Source organism: Physeter macrocephalus, chromosome 2, assembly GCF_002837175.3.
Source record: "Physeter macrocephalus isolate SW-GA chromosome 2, ASM283717v5, whole genome shotgun sequence".
Classification (NCBI taxonomy): domain Eukaryota; kingdom Metazoa; phylum Chordata; class Mammalia; order Artiodactyla; family Physeteridae; genus Physeter; species Physeter macrocephalus.
The window spans coordinates 50,643,198-50,663,265 of NC_041215.1; the positions used below are offsets into that span (position 1 = coordinate 50,643,198).

The 20,068-nt window shown below is 36.8% G+C and overlaps 1 protein-coding gene across 1 annotated transcript in view; it reads left to right on the top strand.

Moving 5' to 3' along the window:
* Positions 1-20,068, top strand: part of ARHGAP15 (Rho GTPase activating protein 15) — a 590,590-nt gene that overhangs the window by 380,520 nt on the left and 190,002 nt on the right. Inside the window, exon 10 of the mRNA XM_007121694.3 lies at positions 14,286-14,363. Within this exon, the coding sequence (XP_007121756.1) occupies positions 14,286-14,363 (78 nt within the window). The remainder of the gene's footprint in view (positions 1-14,285; positions 14,364-20,068) is intronic.

Sequence of the window (20,068 nt, forward strand, 5' to 3'; positions counted from 1 at the left end):
AGGCCACAGCAGTGAGAGGCCCGCATACCGCAAAAAAAAAAAAAAATATATATATATATATGTATATATGTGTGTATATATATATATATATATATAGTAAATATAGCCTCTATAATTAATGTTAGGGCTAACCTTGGGGACCAATGAAATAAAATCTAGGTCATCAAATTGATAGTCTTTTATTTCTGTAGCCCTGAAATGTCAGCTATAGTAACTGATGATGGATTTTCTAATATTATTTTCAAAATTCAAGATCGGCCAGACCTTGGTGGAATTAGGAAAATTAAGATACTCTTTACTTAAATTTAAGACAATGGAAAACATGAAATGCATTTGTAACTTGGTTTCTTACCACTTTGAAAAATCACACATGTGGAAGAGACACTCAGTAAATAGTGTGTTAAGGAACATCAACATATGTAACACATCTTTGCTTAATATACCTTCTTTCCATGACAACAGGTCAGAAAGAAGTGATAGATGCTAAATATCTAATGATAGATGTTAAATATGTGTGTGTATGTATACACACACAAATATTTCAGTAAGACTTTTGATGTAGACCCAAGTGACAAAATCATTCAGAAGCAAGAAATCTGGTTTGTATTACACTAGTGCTAATGAGTTTAAAAAGAGAACAATTGGTACTGGAATGCCTTTTTCTAAGGCAACAAGTAATGTTTTGAGCAACTGGAGTCTGTGCAATTGTTTGCTAGATAGTTAACAGTCCTCAAGTAGTCAAAAATGAAGCTGAGCAGATCGGTCTCTCTTACACCACTAAAAGAAGTCTTCTCCTAATCTTTCTGCTTATAATATGATAATAGACATTTTAAAAGCCAACTTCAGGGCTTCCCTGGTGGCGCAGTGGTTGCGCGTCCGCCCGCCGATGCAGGGGAACCGGGTTCGCGCTCCGGTCCGGGAGGATCCCACATGCCGCGGAGCGGCTGGGCCCATGAGCCATGGCCGCTGGGCCTGCGCGTCCGGAGCCTGTGCTCCGCAGCGGGAGAGGCCACAGCAGAGGGAGGCCCGCATACCACAAACAAACAAAAAAAAAAGCAAAAAAAAAAAAAAAAAGCCAACTTCAGTGATAGCTCTGAGCATTTATCTATATATTCCATTTTGTAGAAGTCTTAAAATCAATGGTTTAAATTGTCCAGGTATACTTAGAGCTTCTAATTAGGGGAAATGATTGTCTTTTTATCTCTCTTCCAGTGACTTATATTTATATCTCCAAACCTGGGTGTGATTTGTCCAGTAATTTGTGAAATACTTAAACTTTGAGATTTTTACTGTGTCACCTAAAGATTTGGAATCTGATATCATGGGTCTTAAAGCATCGTTCAGCTAAATTAGAGGTATAAAATAGAACATTCAAGGACATGGTAGATTTAGGATAATCTCCCAATCTTTTTCAAATGAGCCCTTCGGAACACACACCCATATCTTAAGAAAGAAATGTAATCTATGACATAATACTTTGGTAATAAAATAAATATCATAATTATCATTTGTTCACAAAAGTTATATATATATATGCCTACATATTTTACATGAAACATATATATACACACATATGAAACTTAACAGTTTTAGGATATAATGTGAAATTGAATATATATCATGATGGTGTTTCCTTCTAAAGTTGACTACAGAGCTTATATACCAACCTGAGTGTATTGCTTGGATGTGTCGTATATGTAAAAGTATTAGAGATTGCAGGTGCCATTGTCACTGACGCATGACTAATGCATGTCACTAATGCATTGTTGCTTCAGAAGATGCTGATGCTATGGCTCCATTACATCTGGACTGTGTACTCTTTGTTCTTTGCTGTATTCCAAGTGCCTAGCACACTTTTGCTACATAGTAAGTGCTTAGTCAATATTCGTTAAATTGCATAGACAGTTGGAGTTTACCAACTCAAGGTCTTTCCATCTAGAATGTACTGAAATTTTTCTGTCCTTCCATTTAACCACAATCTAGCACAGGTCCATCTGCCAAATAGGATTATGCACTAGCCCCATGTTCCTGTTTAGCAGAAGTATTAACAATACCTACTCAGTAGTTTATCCTGTATTCTCAAAAAGAAAACAATAATCTTATGTTTCTTGAGAAAAGGAAGTTCAGTCTTTTTATTCTCATCCATTGTCATGGTTAGAAGCATATTCTTTGACTAGGAAAGAGTCTAATGACACAGAATTTCTCAGAAGTTTGGGAGAGCATTAAGAAGTTGAGAAGAACCATCTTGTCTGTGATCTAAACAGGACTTGTGGGTATTGATAGGATTAAACAGGTTTGTAGACTGTTTTGCCTTTGTGGATGAAATTCAGCTTCCCTGACCCACTCTAGAAGCAGCAACCAGAATGGGCTCGCTCTCTCTCACCTGAATGCTTAGCAGAGCCAAGCCATCAAAACCCTCCAGGAAGTGGCTAGCCAAAGGGTCTGAATTAGAGGCACCTCCCCAAAGAAGATCAAAAGTTATGCTCCACCAACACAGAGACACTGAGAAATGGTTGAATGTGTTCTAAATTAAACTGCCCTGGTGGTGAGCAGAGATCTGCCAAAATCTTTCAATTAATCACTTTTACCTCAGGGCAGAGTTAGGCCTAAGAGTATTTCAATAGGTTTTTATTGGAACAGAGTTATTTCAGATATTAAACTATGTTGCACAAAGTAAAAATAATGTTATTTTTAAGTTGCTACTCTTGTTAAATAAAAGTTGGCAAGCATTCTTGGGGTCTGTATTGTGTCTGTGTATTTGTATGTGTGTGGCTTTTTCCTGTGCCATAAGCCTCATTGATTTATACAAGTGAACAGCAATGAATTAGGTGGTAAATATATTCATATAATCATTTTCATTAATAATATGTTACACATAATAGAAGAAAAGTTTTAAGCGTATAATTCTTTGCAACACAATTGAGATATTTTTTTCCTACGTCTTCAGCAATAAGTTAATTAGAATCACCTGCATTTCCTTGGATGGACACCAAATGGATTGCAAACAAAAACAGATTAAAATAGCTGCTGGAGCTCATGGCATACAGATGACAAGATTCACAAAAAGGACAACAAGGCACTGAAAATGTTCACTTTTCAAACAATTTTAGAGGAAATTTAGCTCTTGCAACTTCTCTGTAAAAGCTGCTTGTAAGTGTTTTGCTGAAAGGCTAGAATGGCTTTGTTTCTGATCCCTTGATGAGTGAGAGAAATGTTTAAGAAAGATCACTTTACAGAGAGATTCAGGCTGAAATGTGATGACTGTGATTCAAGCCAAGCCAAAAATTACAGTTCAGAATGAAAGGGGAGGGGACGTGGTTTGGGAATCCATTTTCCCACATTCCTGAATCTCAATCATCCCAGCCAATGTTTTAAAAAAAAGTCCAATGGAAAACAATGAGGTCACTTTGTTTAGATGTTTAAAAAAATAGAGGTGGAGGGATTGAAAAGAATGAGAGTAAATTTATAAATTTTAGATCAATATCGATTTCAAGTATGATGGGATCAAAGTCTAGACTTTATATAACTATAATGACTTCATCACACAAGGGGCAATTTTTAAGTGTTTTCTTCTTGTTTGTGTTGGTAAGCCTTTTATTGCATATCTCTAACTTATGAGAGAGTTTGTTGCTAGAATTGTAAAAAGAAAAAAAGTATACATGGGCATAGTCTACAGATTACTCTTCCCTAGGCCTCAAGCTTTCCTTAGGAATGGCATCATCAGGCAACTAGTTTTCTATCCATAAACCTGCTGTGGACATCCACTCCTGTCTGGACCTCAGATTATGCTGGCATGTTTACTTGCAAACTACCAGATGATAATGGCTGACTAAATTAGACTGTTTACTCATATGACTCCTATTTATTTTAGAGAAACACTGAGCAAGTCACAATATCAAAAGAATGATTTATCCACATCAGCATGATCACAGCATAACATAACAATAGAACTCAAACCTACAAGAAACTCAGAGAACGATAGGAGATGAACTAAATACAACCTCCAACTTCAATATCTTCCAGACACATGAGATTTTCCTTCAAGACAAGTGCTCTCACTTAATGATACTTAGAATCATTCACCAATATTTGTCTTCAAGACTAACATTTAAAAGAAAGAAACATGTAAGAGAATTTATTAAAGACTATTTCTAGGTACTTTGTTTTCCACTTTCCAGAAATCATTTCAGGTGGTTATCTTTAGTCTTATCAAATCAAAGAGATTAGGACTCCTAGTCAAATTTCACAAACATACTCAAGCTCTCTCTGAGGTTCTTCTTACTTTGAGTTTATTTCCAATATTATTCAAGTCTTACGATTGGTATAATTCTGTAAATTATGTTTATTTCTACCATCCTTCAGGCTCATACTCATAGGCCTCAAATTCTCAGCTGAGTTTAAACAGTTATTTTCTAGGAATGTAACTCTTTACAAGAATATTTAATAATAGTGAAAAGTAGGGCTTCCCTGGTGGTGCAGTGGTTGAGAGTCCGCCTGCCGATGCAGGGGACGCGGGTTCGTGCCCCGGTCCGGGAAGATCCCACGTGCCGCGGAGCGGCTGGGCCCGTGAGCCATGGCCGCTGGGCCTGCGCGTCCGGAGCCTGTGCTCCGCAACGGGAGAGGCCACAGCGGTGAGGGGCCCGCGTACCGCAAAAAAAAAAAAATAATAATAATAATAATAGTGAAAAGTAAGATAGCCAGCTCTTCCCCCCATACACAGTCCCTACGTACTAGTGTTGTAGATCTTTTCAAGGCATAACTGGTACAATACAGCCCAGTAGAAATAAGATCAGTAACACCATTAACACTCAGGATATTTTGTCCTTCTCCTCTTCCAATTTTAAGTTTGTCTTCCCAGCCTGCTTAAGATGTTAGGACTGCACAGAATAGTGAATATGACTTGATAAATAGGTAGGTAGGTAGGTTGGTAGATAGATAGATAAAGAATTTTTTGCTAGGACCCTTAACAATTTTATTTCCTAGTGTAATAGCTTAAACAGATGGGGAGGTTGGGTGGGAAATATTTGATAATGATCCTAACCACCCAAGTGTTCAATGAAAAGTCCTTGAAGAGGAAATCAACATCCTTCCTTCTGAGCCAAGATTCTTCGTGTTTGGTATCATTTTGTCCTTAGTCTCATATATTGTTTCATTTACTTTGCAATTTCAATTTTAGGATATTTAATTTAAGTCTGGAATTTGCTCCTGTCTACAAAGTAGGCTACATAAACAATATAAAATAATGGTTCATGTATTTGCATCACAGTTTCTAAGCAGTTTTCTCAAGGAAAAAAAAAAAATACCCTTCCCTTGGTGACCTGTTTAAAGTCTAACATTTTTAAAAATTTATCAACAATCAATACTTGGTTCTTCCATGTCTTAAGAAAACAAAATTCTTCTTTTCCATATGAATAGACTATAAAATATCTGGTAGATGAGAAACTTACTTCGTTCAGAAATGAGTAACCTAAGATGCTAACAAAATCATACAAACAAACAAAATGTAAAGGAAAATTGAAGAAAAGTATTTTGATATGATACTAAAAAGAAAAAGAAAAACTTATTGCAACAATTGTCTCCATGAAACAAGAATTTATTGCAGAGAATAAGGAAGTAGGAAAAGGAAGGTAGGAAAAACATCAAAATAAGATAAAAATTAAAAAGAAAGGGCTCATGAAACAAATGGAAGAGAAAAATAAAACACTCTCAGTAATAAAGGGAACATTGGAAAAAGCATTAATAACAATAGGAACTTCTGAAGACAAAGAAAAAGACAGGAGTGAGGCAAAAAAATGAGGGGTATACTGATCCTGGACCCTGTATGAACAAATTCTGCCAACATTAGATTTGGATTCACATAATAAGTGTTTTAAATATTCATAATTTATCTCACATGGATCATTTATATCCTATAGGTTATTACTGAAAAGAAAATTATTATATAGCAGTATCTTTACAATCCAGTGAAACTTTTGTTTTCAGCATTAAAAAGTCTCTCTTTATGAAAAACAACTCAGCCCCCCCCATTAAGTTGGCAGACTGAAAAAACATGTCTGATTCTCCTTCCTCAAAAATATCCCAATTAAATAATAGAAAAGATATGTTGGAAAAGAAAAAAAAAAAAGTGGTGCTGAAAACAGAAAAGGTACCATCAGCAGACCAGAAATAGAAATTCCAGGAAGACAGAAAGCAGATGGGATCAAACAAGTGAAGATATTAGAGCAAAAGAAACACCATTCTCAGACACCATAATTAGGCACAGTTCTTCCCAGGGATGTCCTAGAGATTATCCAAGCTTAGAGTTAACAAATAAAAAGAGCAAAAATTGGCAAGAGGGCAGTAAGTAAAGTAATGCACCAAATATTGGATCTAACGCGTGGGAGAGCTGGGTCCGTCTCCATTTACCTTGCAGCAAGGAAGTCCTCGCATGAGAATAGGTTCTACAAGGACAAATAAGAGGATGCTGGCATCTAAGAAGGAAAGCAGTGGAGAATGAAGTATCTCAGGTCTTCTACAGCAGGCATAGAATTAGAGAACTTTGCCGAGAAGCAAAAAAGTATTCCATATCCTGAAATCAGTTCTCCTTACTTGGTAACTGAAGACCTCTAGCCTACTATCTACTCACCACCCATTCATCCTGCAGGAACCCCTCACTGAGCCTAACAATTTAAGATTGAACCTTGTTGAGGGTAAAAAGATGTGTACAAATACAGAAATACCCATGACCATCATTTATTCTAGTTAATTTTGTCTTTTATCATAGGAGTATTCTGATATTTGAACATACATCTTAGAGAAATTCTAGATGGTGAGAAAAGAGACAGCAGAGGGAAGGGCATATAAAGCAAATAATATAAGAAAATGTGGGCTTCCCTGGTGGCGCAGTGGTTGAGAGTCCGCCTGCCGATGCAGGGCACACGGGTTCGTGCCCCGGTCCGGGAGGATCCCACATGCCGCGGAGCGGCCGGGCCCGTGAGTCATGGCCGCTGAGCCTGCGCGTCCGGAGCCTGTGCTCCGCAACGGGAGAGGCCACAACAGTGAGAGGCCCGCGTACCTCAAGAAAAAAAAAAAAAGTTTTCTGGTAGAAAGAGCCTAGATGTAGATACATCTGAGTGAAATTTTACTTATACAAGTTTAAAGAGAAAATCTTTTTTTTAAAATCGTAAACGAAAAAGTAATTTACCTACAAAACATTAAGAATCAACTTGATATCTTTAGTTGCTAGAAGATAGTGGAACATTACTTTTCAAAGTTAGAAAAGTAAAAAATAATAAAGCTCAAATACTTGAATCAACAATTAAATATGAAGCAAAAGAAAACAGTCTTTTAAAAAAAATGTTTATTGAAGTATAGTTGATTTACAATGTTGTGTTAATTTCTTCTGTACAGCAAAGTGCCTCAGTTATACATATATACATATAGAGATCTATATTCTTTTTCATATTCTTTTCCATTATGGTTTGTCACAGAATACTGAATATAATTCCCTGTGCGATACAGTATGACATTGTTTTTTATCTAAAACAGTCATTGAGATGGAAGAAGTAAGAAAATTTACCAACCACATACTTTTGTGAAAAAAAATAACACTTAAAAAAATAAATCCAACACACAAAAAAAATAAAAATAAAATTAAAAAAATTAATCCAAGAAAGAATAACAGTGGAATACAAGAGAGGAGCAGTCGTTGACTCTGACCTAGAGCTGCACCGTCCAACATGGTGGTTGAGTTATTTAAAATAAGATAAAATAAAAATTCAGTTGTTCAGTTGCGTTAACCACATTTCAAGTGTTCAGCAGCCAGCCTCATGTGGCCGCTGACAGCTGGTCTGGACAGTTAATATATAGAACATTTCCACCATTACAGAAAGTTCTATTGGGCAGTGCTTAATTTGAGGAAATGAAGGAACCTACAATGGAAGAAGACACATGAGACCTTGACTTTGGGGAGATCTTTGTGAAACAAAATTTTAATGTGGAACCCAATCACATGCTTTTTTTGTTTGTTTGTTTGTTTGTTTGTTTGTTTGCAGTCCGCGGGCCTCTCACTGTTGTGGCCTCTCCCGTTGCGGGGCACAGGCTCCGGACGCGCAGGCTCAGCGGCCATGGCTCGCGGGCCCAGCCGCTCCGCGGCGTGTGGGATCTTCCCGGACCGGGGCACAAACCCGTGTGCCCTGCATCGGCAGGCAGACTCTCAACCACTGCGCCACCAGGGAAGCCCCACACATTCGTTTTTTTAATAGTGACTAATATTAACCCATAGGTAAGTCAAAAATATTTATAAAGAATAAAATGTTCTAAACTTTGAGAACATAAGAAATAATAACATAAAGAATAAAGTTGGAAGTTATGAGGGAGAAGAGAAGGGGAAGGAAGAGTAAATGCACTAAGTTCCTTATTTTTTTTTTATACACAGAGGTAGTTTGATATATTAAGATATAGAAATAGGCACATGTAACTATTAATAACAAAGAGAGGGTACATAGATAAGTGGTAGGAACTATGGACTCTTTTTTATGATAGGAGTGAATAAATACCAAAGTTAATAAATTAATAAACAGAAATGTGATACATTAACATAAAATGAGTAACAATAAAAGAACTAAAACAGAACTGTTAACAATGACTGTATTTGGACAGCAGGATGAGGTAGATACTTAGTTTTCATTGTATAATCGTGTGGTTTAAATTTTCATTTTTAACAAGGAAGTATATTGCCTCTATAGTAAAAAAAAAATCCATTAAAAATGGTTATTATAGGGCTTCCCTGGTGGCGCAGTGGTTGAGAGTCCGCCTGCCGATGCAGGGGACGCGGGTTCGTGCCCCGGTCCGGGAAGATCCCACATGCCGCGGAGTGGCTGGGCCCGTGAGCCATGGCCGCTGAGCCTGCGCGTCCGGAGCCTGTGCTCCGCAACGGGAGAGGCCACAACAGTGAGAGGCCAGAGTACCGCAAAAAAAAAAAAAATGGTTATTATAAAGTCATAAGGTTTTCCTATAGAATAAAATCCTTCTTGTTTGACAATCAGAATTGTGTCAACTATTTTCTAAGGTAGTTGTTCTTGAAGGATGAGTATCTCACAAGGAATTAGTAATAAATAAATAGAGCCAGCAAAAGATACACGATAAATACAAGCCATTGAGACAGAGTAGAATTTAAATTTAGAAAGAGTTTCCATTTATATCCTGTACTCTCAGTCACTGAACTTAAAGTGTGTGATCAGATAAGTTAGCAATATAAAGTTGGAAACACTTCACTTTAAAGGAGGAGGAAATGTGTGCCATTTGAAATGGTCCAAAACCTCTCATATTCAGCTCTGAAACCAAGCAGGACCTTTAGAAGGATAGAGAAAGAAACGTGCAGCACTCTTTGGGGGCAGTCTGGGCGTTCCTGTGCTCGTTTGTTCTTGCCAGAGGGAGAAGCCAGAAGACCAAAGCATTGCGAGAATGACTCTTCTTGCGGTAGCTCTGGCCTCCTAGGAATTAGGAAGTGCCATAAATCTCAGGAGAGAGACTGTGCAAAATTCCCAGCCCATATTTCAGACTCCAGAGGTTCAGATGCATTTTGTTATATTCCAGAAAAACAAGCAGGCTTTTTGGGCACACCTCTCAACCAGGCTCAAACTCCACATCTTCGTGATTTGTCCATCATTTGAGCTACCAAGAATCCACAGTTTGCAGCTATTTTTAACAGACTCATCTGCATTGTTGAAAACTACCCATATTTTGGCAGATAAGTCAGTCAACTCTGGAAACAGAGCTGGTCTCTTAGATTTTGGAAAGTGTCTAAGATTTATGGTGGGAATTACACATGACAGCTGCATTCTTTCCACTGGGTTTAGACCACCATTTGGTCCAATAACTCCTAATTGTGTGTCTATCCTAGTCTAAGCTTCTTCAGAAAAAATTAAAAAAGAGGGGGGAAGACTTTTGAAAATCCCCTACAGCAGTACCCAGTGATTTCTGTCAACAGTAAACACTATTTTGAAACTTAAGAAGGTCAGCTGATGAGGAACAAATAAAAGACATTTTGGTGAATGTGAATTTCTTTAGAGAATTTTTCATTAACATTACATTAATGCTGGTCTGATAAAAATAAATGTAAAATGTTTTAGTTTCATTGTGTTCCCAAAGTATTTTTAGCATAACAGGCAAAATTCTTGTCAGCATTTTCAGTCATGGTATTTTCTTAAAAGAAGTACCTCTTCAGTGATTTTTCTCCAAACTTCACCAAAGCACAACATGGATACCTTGAAAACACTGCTCATTTAAACATCATAAGAGGTCTAATTATATTTCCAAAATAAGTAGTTTCCAATCCAGCAAGGATAATGTGGTCATGAAAAGGATGTCCAAATCCACCAATTTACATTGGTTTGGCTTGGCATGACTTTCAAAGTTCTTGGAGCAAAAAGAGGATGGCACGTGACTCATTCTAATTTGGGTTCGATTCCCAGGACTTAGGGTTTGCCATGCTGTGAGCCATTCGGGGGAGAGCTGATCAACTACAAGACTGTACCTATGTAATTTATAACTGCTAAAATTCACTGATGTGTTCCAGATTATTTTGCAAAATGTAATACCCTCCTTTTTAATATATACTTTGTCATTTTCATTCTATTTATGTAATTTAAAAAGTATGATAGCAGGGGACCATGAGCCATTCAAAGCAGGAGCCAGTAATGTCAGAGATTGTTATCCTTCATAAGATATATGGTGTTGATATCTCTATATCTAAAGGGCTTGGAAGTTCTGTCAAGTTAGATTCAAATTGCATCTAATGTGTTTTGCTTTACTCCTTCTTTCTGGTTTCTAACGTAAGCCACAAAGCAGTTCCTCTACTGTGACTTAGTTCTGCAACCACAGTGGTCACACTGGTCTGAGTTACCCTCCCTGTCTCCATTCCCAGCCCTCCTTTCTTTTATTCCAGAAGAAAATTGGGTTATTAATTTAGGATGAGGCTGCTTTGTTTGAACAGTATAGTGCTTTCCAATTGCTCATACGTAATATAACCAACCCATACTGCTCTTTCAAATGTTTTTGATTACTGAGCTTAAAAAAAACCAAAAAACCTTGTACTGAAATTTATGAAAGATCAAAGGGATACTTCCTATGTTGTAACTTTAAATTTCTATAAGAGAAAAAGGTTTTAGATAGTAGGGAATTTCATTAATTGAGATTCAGTTTACAACTCTAGACAGCACATGCATTTCAATAACATGTAAAATAGAATTAGAAAAGAAAGAGTTCTAGCTTCACAATAAAAATGCACTTGATTTATACCTATAAAGAGATATGCTTATTAAAATGAGGCTTAAGTAAGGTCCTTATTTGTAATAAAAATTTGTTGGGATTCAAATAATTTTATTTACTGTTGACCTTTGATAATGGTCCAACTAATTAGCAAAACAAAAATTAATTTAAAAAGAAATTAACAAAAATTATTTTAAAAATTCATTTTAAAAGGTAAATTTTCTCATTTTTTATTGTAATAGTTGTTGACATTTCATTTTTAATCATTATTTTAAATAGGGCTAATTTGACCGATTCTTTACAAAAAACATATATTAAGATTTCTTGTTTGAGAAAAATGTAGACCTGCATACTGCATCAATGTTTCTATTTTCCAAAATATTCTTTTTCTCAAGTTCCTTCTGAGCAACTGATAACTCGTGGAAAATCATGAACGCTTTCATTTGGTGAAAGTTTGTTTGACTTTGTGATGGCAAGGAAGATGACCTTATTCACCATTTGTGGTTCTGAATGACCTTTGACTATTTCCAAACCAAAAACTATCACCAAAGGCCCCAAACTTGCATCAATAAACATTTTTCTATAGACAATATGGAGTCACTGGAGGTCATTTTAGAGAAGAATTTCAAAATGTTTTCCCTAAGGACTACATGTTTAGAAAAAGTACACATACCCCCAAGAGGGAGAACTTTGAAAGGGACACACTTACTTTAATACATAAGTTTTAAAATTTTAAAAATCTATCACATTTTTTAAATTACATAGGTTAAAGCTAACTACCAAACACTATCTAAATGACAAAGCAAAATAAGAAAATAGTTGATAAATTATTAAGTTTCTGAGCACATGTGCATACAACTGAAGACCAGCATGATCTAATACTGAAACTAAAAATCAAATGTTAGGAAAGTTTTAATTAAGATGATTGTCACATTTAAGTTGTCGAGTGCACATTGTACTTAAAAATGAACTGGAGTACCCTTTGATTAATGGAGCTATTTTGTGCATCAGAAAACAGAAAAAAAGAATGCATTTGATTTTTATAAATGTATGTGTCTTAGACATTTTCACCACACACTAATAGGTGTCCAGCCTCATCTCAATTCCTCACAAATTCACAGATTCATACTTCTCAGGAAGGGACAGAGACTCACTAATTTATTATTAGACTATTCTAGAACTACAAAACTCACACAAATTAATACATTTGTTAATAGTTATTCCATTTTATTGATATTATATATAAGTTATTACATGGAAGAGTATAGTGAGGATCAGTAGGTGGGACACAGAGGGCTTTTTTTTTTTCTTTTGGCCATGCCGCACGGCTTGTGGTCTTAGTTCCCCAATTAGGGATCGAACCAGGGACCTGGACAGTGAGAGCGTGGAGTCCTAACCACAGTGAAAATGCTCTCTATGATGCTGTAATGATGGATACAAGTCATTATACATTTGTCCAAACCAATAGAACGTACAACACCAAGACTGAACCCTAATGTAAACTATGGACTCTAGCTGTATCAATGTTGTTTTCATCAGTTTTAACAAATATATCACTCTGATGGGGGATGTTGATAATGGGAGAGGCTATGCATGTGCAGGGGCAAGGGGTATGTGGGAAACCTCTGTACCTTCCCTTCAATCTTGATATAAACTTAAAATTGCTCTAAAAAATAATGTCTTAAAACTGAGTGAATAATGGCTTTGATTTATGCCATTAATATCAGTATTACACATTATGTCATTCTGTCCTAACCTACTGATGATATATTTTGCACAGCAGCAGCAATGTTCCTACTTTAAAGTATTAATACTTAAAAACAGATGGTAAAGCAATAAAGGAGCTCATTTCATGTCAGTAAAGAGCTTTACAAAAATGTTATTCTGTTAGATTATGACAATAGTTTCTATCAATTTATCTAGTACTATCTATTGTGAATTACAGTGTTTAATGATGATACTATACCACCTCCCTAGAGAAACTGCTGAGATACTGACCTCTACATTAACTGGTAATCTCATCCAGGCCTCCTTGAGGGCCTAGACACATCAAGGAATATGCAATCCTGACATTAAAATTATGTTATCAACATTTCTTATCAACAATAATAGTGTTTGAATAAATGTTTCTCTTTTCATTTTCCTGTTTCTTCATCTTTTTGATAACTGGATCATGGAAATAACCTGATGATAAAAATAAATGTGTGGAAAACAAGTGGTTGATTATCCAAGCCCACTGCCAGGATAAGTTATTTTGAATTATAGAAAACTAGTTTTAAAATAATCTGGCACTAATGTCACCATCTTGTCAAAGATTTCTTTTTATTTTTCCCTCCATAATGGAGCACCCCATTACCTACAATACACTAGAGATTTTCAAAGTAGTTATACATCCGTAGTAGAATTTTCATCCTGTCGTTTCAAATAATCAGACCAATATATGTTATGCTATAGTAATTGCAGGAAAAGAGAATGAAACAATGGAAATGGATTGGAATCCCTATGAATAGAATAAAACAGAATAGAATAAGAATAGGAGAGAGGGAAGAAAGGGAGACAGTAAGAAGAGAAGTGAGAAGGGAGTAAAGGAGAGGGAGGGAAGGAAGGAAGGGAGATTTTAAGGAAAGAAGACTTCACAAGCACTTTGGGTTACTTTATCTTTCCAACAAGGGGCAATAATACACATATACATGAAGGTTCTTCTCCCTACTCCACCCCAAGTTTTATTCCTGTCTTTTTTGGCAGAATGAATCTTAACTATACTGTGAAATCCCATGCTACCTACTGCTGTTTTATAGTTCAACTACACTCAAGTTTGTTGATGGTTAACGGTTACTGAACTTAATGATTAGTTTGCTTGTATTAAAATATTGAAGATTGCTTGGTGTAGGACATAGAAATTTGTTTTCTCTGTGAGGAAGAGAGAGTTGGTGGTGATTTACTACTTTCTTCCTTCCCATAATTATTATTATTATTTTCTTTTACCATCTCAGTTCTTATATGAGTGAATATAAAACATGCCCTTTTGTTTTCAGGTCTAGATGTTGATGGAATATATCGAGTTAGTGGCAATCTAGCAACAATACAGAAGTTAAGATTTATTGTCAACCAAGGTAAGTGATTTCTTCACTTCAGACCTTTTTACAAGTAGTTTCATCTCCAACAATATTTCACACTCTCTGCGTATGTATTATGAATATATAATGATAAAGGCTTTGAAGGCAGAAAGAGAAATTTGAAGAAATTAAACAATTATTACCAGAGAAGTAAAAGATAGCCAGTTTACTTGGAGGTAAATAGAATAAAGAGAGGGACTAACTATTATGTTGTGTGAAATAAATAACAAGTGAAATATGACAAACTAAAAATGAAGAAGAGAATAATAAAAGGAAAAAATAAACTAGCTTTCAAAAATGTTACTGGTATATAATACACACTTAATATATGTTGATAAATGAATAAATAAATGAATGGTGGAAAATGTAAGAGTCAAGATCACAGATGTTAGAAAAATATATAATAGGTAAGTAAAAGAATTAAAAATTAGGAAATACAAATATTATCAAAGGATTACAAACTAAAACAACTATGAAATACTACTACAAGCCTATTAAAATGGCTAAAATTTAAAACACTGACAACACCAAATGCTGACAAGGATGTGGAGCAACAGGAACTTTCATTCATGCTGGTAGAAATGGAAAATAGTACAGCTAGTTCGGAAAATAGCTTAGCAGTTTCTTATGAAAATAAGCATATTCTTACCTTATTACCCAGCAGTTGTGCTCCTTGGTATTTACACAAATGAGTTCAAAACTTATGTCCAGGGCTTCCCTGGTGGCGCAGTGGTTGAGAATCCATCTGCCGATGCAGGAGACATGGGTTCGTGCCCCGGTCCGGGAAGATCCTACATGCCGTGGAGCGGCTGGGCCCGTGAGCCATGGCCGCTGAGCCTGCACGTCCAGAGCCTGTGCTCCGCAACGGGAGAGGCCACAACAGTGAGAGGCCCGCGTAACCACGCACACACACACACACACACACACACACACACAAAAAAAAAAAACTTACGTCCACACAAAAAACTGCACACAATATTTCCAGCAGCTTTATTCGTAATTGGTAAAATGTGAAAGCAACCAAGATATCCTTCAATAGGTGACTGGACAAACAAACCATAAAATATCCATAAAATGGAATATTATTCAATGATAAAATGAAATGAGCTGTCAAGTGATGAAAAGGCTTCGAGGAAACTTAAATGCATATTGCTATGTGAGAGAAGCCAGTCTGAAAATGCTATATACTCTGTTGTCTCAAGTATATGACATTTTGGAAAAGGCAAAACTATGGAGATAGTAGAAAGATCAGTGATAGCAAAGGATTTGAGAGGAGAGGGGGAAGAATAAGCACAGGGGATTTTTAGGGCCATGAAACTATTCTGTTTGATATTGTAGTAGTGGATACATGTCAGTATATATGTCATTATACATTTGTCAAAATCTATATAATATACAACACTAAGAGTGAACCTTAACGTGAACTATGGACTTTAGTTAATAAAAACTTAGAAATATTGGCTCATCAATTGTAACAAATGTACTACACTAATGCAAGATGTTACTAATAGGGGAAATTTGGGGGGAGTGGTCAGGCATAAGAGGGAGTATATCGGAACTCTGTAGTTTCTGTTTTTCTGTAAACCTAAAACTTCTCTAAAAAAGACAGTGAATTTTAAAAATAAAAATTAGGAAATGTTGAAAAAAAAAAGACTAAAACATCTTGAGATGGTGTTACAGACAGCTCACAGGTTTAGAATTAGACACATGGAGTAAAACCCAGACACTCTCTCCTTGTGTCCTTGGCATCTTATTTAACTCCCTTATGCTCTGTTTCTTATCAGTAAAAACAGGATGGAAGTGCCTTGGAAATATTTGTGAGAATGAAATGAGATAGTGTGTGGTATTCCCTTAGTAACGTTACAGACTCATGGTAGTTGTTCAGTACATCTAAGTTTCCCTTTCACTTAAAAAGTCAATGATGTCTCATTACCTTCAGGAGAATTTACACAGTCTTCATAATCTGGCTTCCCAGCTACTTCTAGCTGACTGCAGGTCTTCTGAATTTCCTTCACAATACATTCCTAACTGTACTTCCTCATTTACATACTGTTGTATTTCTTAATGCCTTTGCATAGTCTCTTCCATCTACTTTCAATATTCTCCTATATTTTCCTTCCCATCCCACATACAAAAGCTTCCTGCCTGGTTAGATTTCTCCTTATTCTTCAAGGCCCAGATTATAAATAATTTTCTCCAGGGAGCCTGCAACATCCCTCAGTCAGATTCCTTCTCTGTGTGCCCATTACGCTGGGTAGTTAAATTTGCATTCGTACAGGCACATCTAACTTCTCAAATTCCATCTATTATAAGACCCAGAGTTTTAATGCCATCTTTTAAAGAGAATTTTATCAAATGTATTCAGTGATTATATTTCACAAACATTAAAATTTGAAAGTCTTGGAATAAAAAGAGGATATTGGTTGAAATCTGTGTCTCCTCCATGAATCTCTATACACCTAAAAAGGTAGGATTCAAATTAGCCTTATATCTTCCCTCACTAACCACCAGTAGCTCTGGAGCCTCCATACAGGGAGCTCTTAATATCTGTTGTATAGTGTGTGTTGCAAATAGTAGAAGTATTAATACAGAGAATCATTAACCTCTCCAGCAGTTCAACTTGGGTTGAACCATACTTTTAAGTGTTAACCAGTGCTTTTGGCCAGTGGCCACGTGATTCTTATTTCTGAGCATCTCTATAACCTAGAATCTGTTTGCACACTAATGTGCACCATTGTCTTTCAGAATTACTGTCCTTCCTGGGCAAAAAAACAGAACTGAACATTACCTTATGTATTCATATTGGCCCCATTGGCCTGAACCAAAGTACCCCACTGTGGGTAAAAATTGGATAAAATACCCCAGCTTTTTATAACCATTCCTGTTTATAACCAGCTAAAATCATTCTTGTAATATATGTCATACTGAAACCATATCCTGATTGGGATTCTAGACAGGTGGGCAACACATTTCTTCTACAAAGAAGAAATCTCAAAACAGAAGCCATGCTAGAAACAAACACTAGTTGCATTTCCTGCCTTAAAAAATAATTATTCTCAGCAGTCTGTAAAGGCAAAAAAAAATCTGCAGTGAGGATATGAAATCTGTCCATCTCATCTTTTGCAATCCAAACTTCAGCATCCTCTGGGGCTGTGTAACTGCTCATGTTTCCATGGGAGTTGACAATGTAAAGCTGGACGGGGGCCTGAGTTGGTATCTGGTAGCACAGAATTGTCAGTAAACTGTCTCCCTGGTTTATACCACTGTCAGAATGCAACACACTCAGCACAAATTATGCTATATTAGAACCTTTGATACTAGTATTTTGTCCAAGCTGTGTTGTGGAGTTGTTTTGAATTAGATGATAAAAGATAGGCGTATACCATCCTCTCTCAAATTTTGCTAATCAGATTATCCTGTGAATGAAATTTTCAGGAGTGGACCTGTAGCATTTGTTCTAACACCATACCTTCCCCTCCATCTTCATGCTGGTTGCTGACAGCAAAGCTGATATGGGAGAGAATCAGTGCTGGATACAAAGAGACTGAGTGTGTACATTGTGGTCTTCCCTCTGTGTGTGTATGTGTGTGTGTGAGTGTGTGCAATGAAGTGGCAGTGCAGTGATAATTCCTTGAAAAGCATAAGGGAATATGTGAATGCAATGCATTCTTTTTTTGAATTCAGAGATGGAACATAGCTGGTTGGGGCATACCCTCTTTGTATCAACACCTTTTATCTCCTCCATGTTCACGTTCCACAATGTTTCCTTTTCAGAAGGTTCTAAACGTACGTTTTTAAAATGAACAAGCCCTACCTACCATTGGACTAGACAAATGAAAACTGATTTGGGGGATTTTCAAGAACAGTTTAATTGCAATTTATGTATTTCACTAACTTTCTTGAATGCTATAATCATCAGCAATTCTAAATACACCAGTTGAATGATTCAATTTGTTTTGGTTTTCTGTTTGACTCACTAAATCAGTAGGAATTGGATACCCTTATTATACTTCCAGATCAGATGGCATGCAAGTTAAATTCAAAGTGATCACTTTTGAAAAGTATTTCCTAATTATAACTAGTAATGAAGATGATAATAATAATTATTATTGTAAAAGTAGCTAACATATTTTCATAATTTATTATGTGCCAGGCACTGTACCAAGCACTTTACTTATATCATTTAATTTAATCCTTTCTGCTATCCCATAGAATGTGTTCTATTACTGCTCCCATTTTAAAGTTGAGGAAACTGAGGCTCAGAAATGTTAAATAATGTCCTAAGGTCATAAAGCAATAAGTGAAAGAGCTAGGACTAGATCCCAGGTCTCTCTGTCTTAGAGCCTATGCTAAAAACCACTGCCTGATTTGACATTTCCCATTCACTGATTGCTGATTACCTCCTTACAAAAGTGGAGCTCAGTCTTTTCATGTTGTACCCAGTTGTTAGTGACTTTCTTTCTGTTTTCTGTAAGTGACAAGTACTGTCATAGGGGTTTGGCTAAAACTTTTCAAGAAAGAGAAATGTCTGGGAAAACACCAAATGCCATAGTTAGGAAGAAGCCAGGCACTACTATTCTCTGTAGGGCTTCATGTATCTATGCTTGGACCAAGAAACTACTTTAACACAATATTCTGTTGCAACCTTCAGGAAAGGCATTGAAGACTCTAGATTTACTGGGCTGTTGATGCATTACTGAGCAGTGCTCTGCCCTGTTTGTTGTATTTGGTGACAGCTTTCAGTGACATTTTGCTGATGCTGCTCTTCCATTCTATGAGGGCATCCCCAAAGAAGACTAGTCTATGACCTTAGATGTCAACTTGTCATCAGCCTGTGAGACTGCGTCGATTCTTTGGGATGATCTGTGACGTGATGGTTTTCTTGTGTGGGGTACTTTTACAAAGGACAGACTTTAGCACTGAGGATGCTGCATAACTGTCTTGAGAACTTTTTGACAGTGGGTCTTAGAAGTCCCACCAGTCTGAATTCCCGCTCCTTCTGACATCAAAATTCTGGTTTGAGCTGCCCATCTAGCTTATTGTTCAAACTCCAAATTCAGTTCAGACTCTCTTTGGTATTATTTAGATGTTCTTCCCTGGTGGTGCAGTGGTTAAGAGTCTGCCTGCCAATGCAGGAGACCACGGGTTCAAGCCCTGGTCCAGGAGGATCCCACATGCCACGGAGCAACTGGGCCCGTGCACCACAACTGCTGAGCCTGCGCTCTAGAGCCCGCAAGCCACAACTACTGAGCCCATGTGCCACAACTACTGAGGCCTGTGCGCCTAGAGCCCATGATCTGCGACGAAGAGAGGCCACTGCAATGAGAGGCCCGTGCACCACAGCGAAGAGTGGCTCCCGCTCGCCGCAACTACAGACAGCCCGTGCACAGCAATGAAGACCCAACACAGCCAAAAATAAATAAATTTTAAAAAATAAAAAAATAAAAAATATAATGAATAAATAAAAATAAAGACCACAAAAAAAAAAAAAAAGGGACAAGGAAGACTGGCATTCTTTTTGGAAGATATTAACTATGAAGCTTCCCAAGCCCATAAGCCAATGGGAGGACTATGAGACACTAAAGGAAGAACTGACTGGGAATTTTCCAAACTGGTGTTCCTTAGTACACAATAACAAATCTTCCCTCTAAGCATTTCTCTGAACTGGAGGAAGTTACTTCTTACCAGGATTTTAGACATGT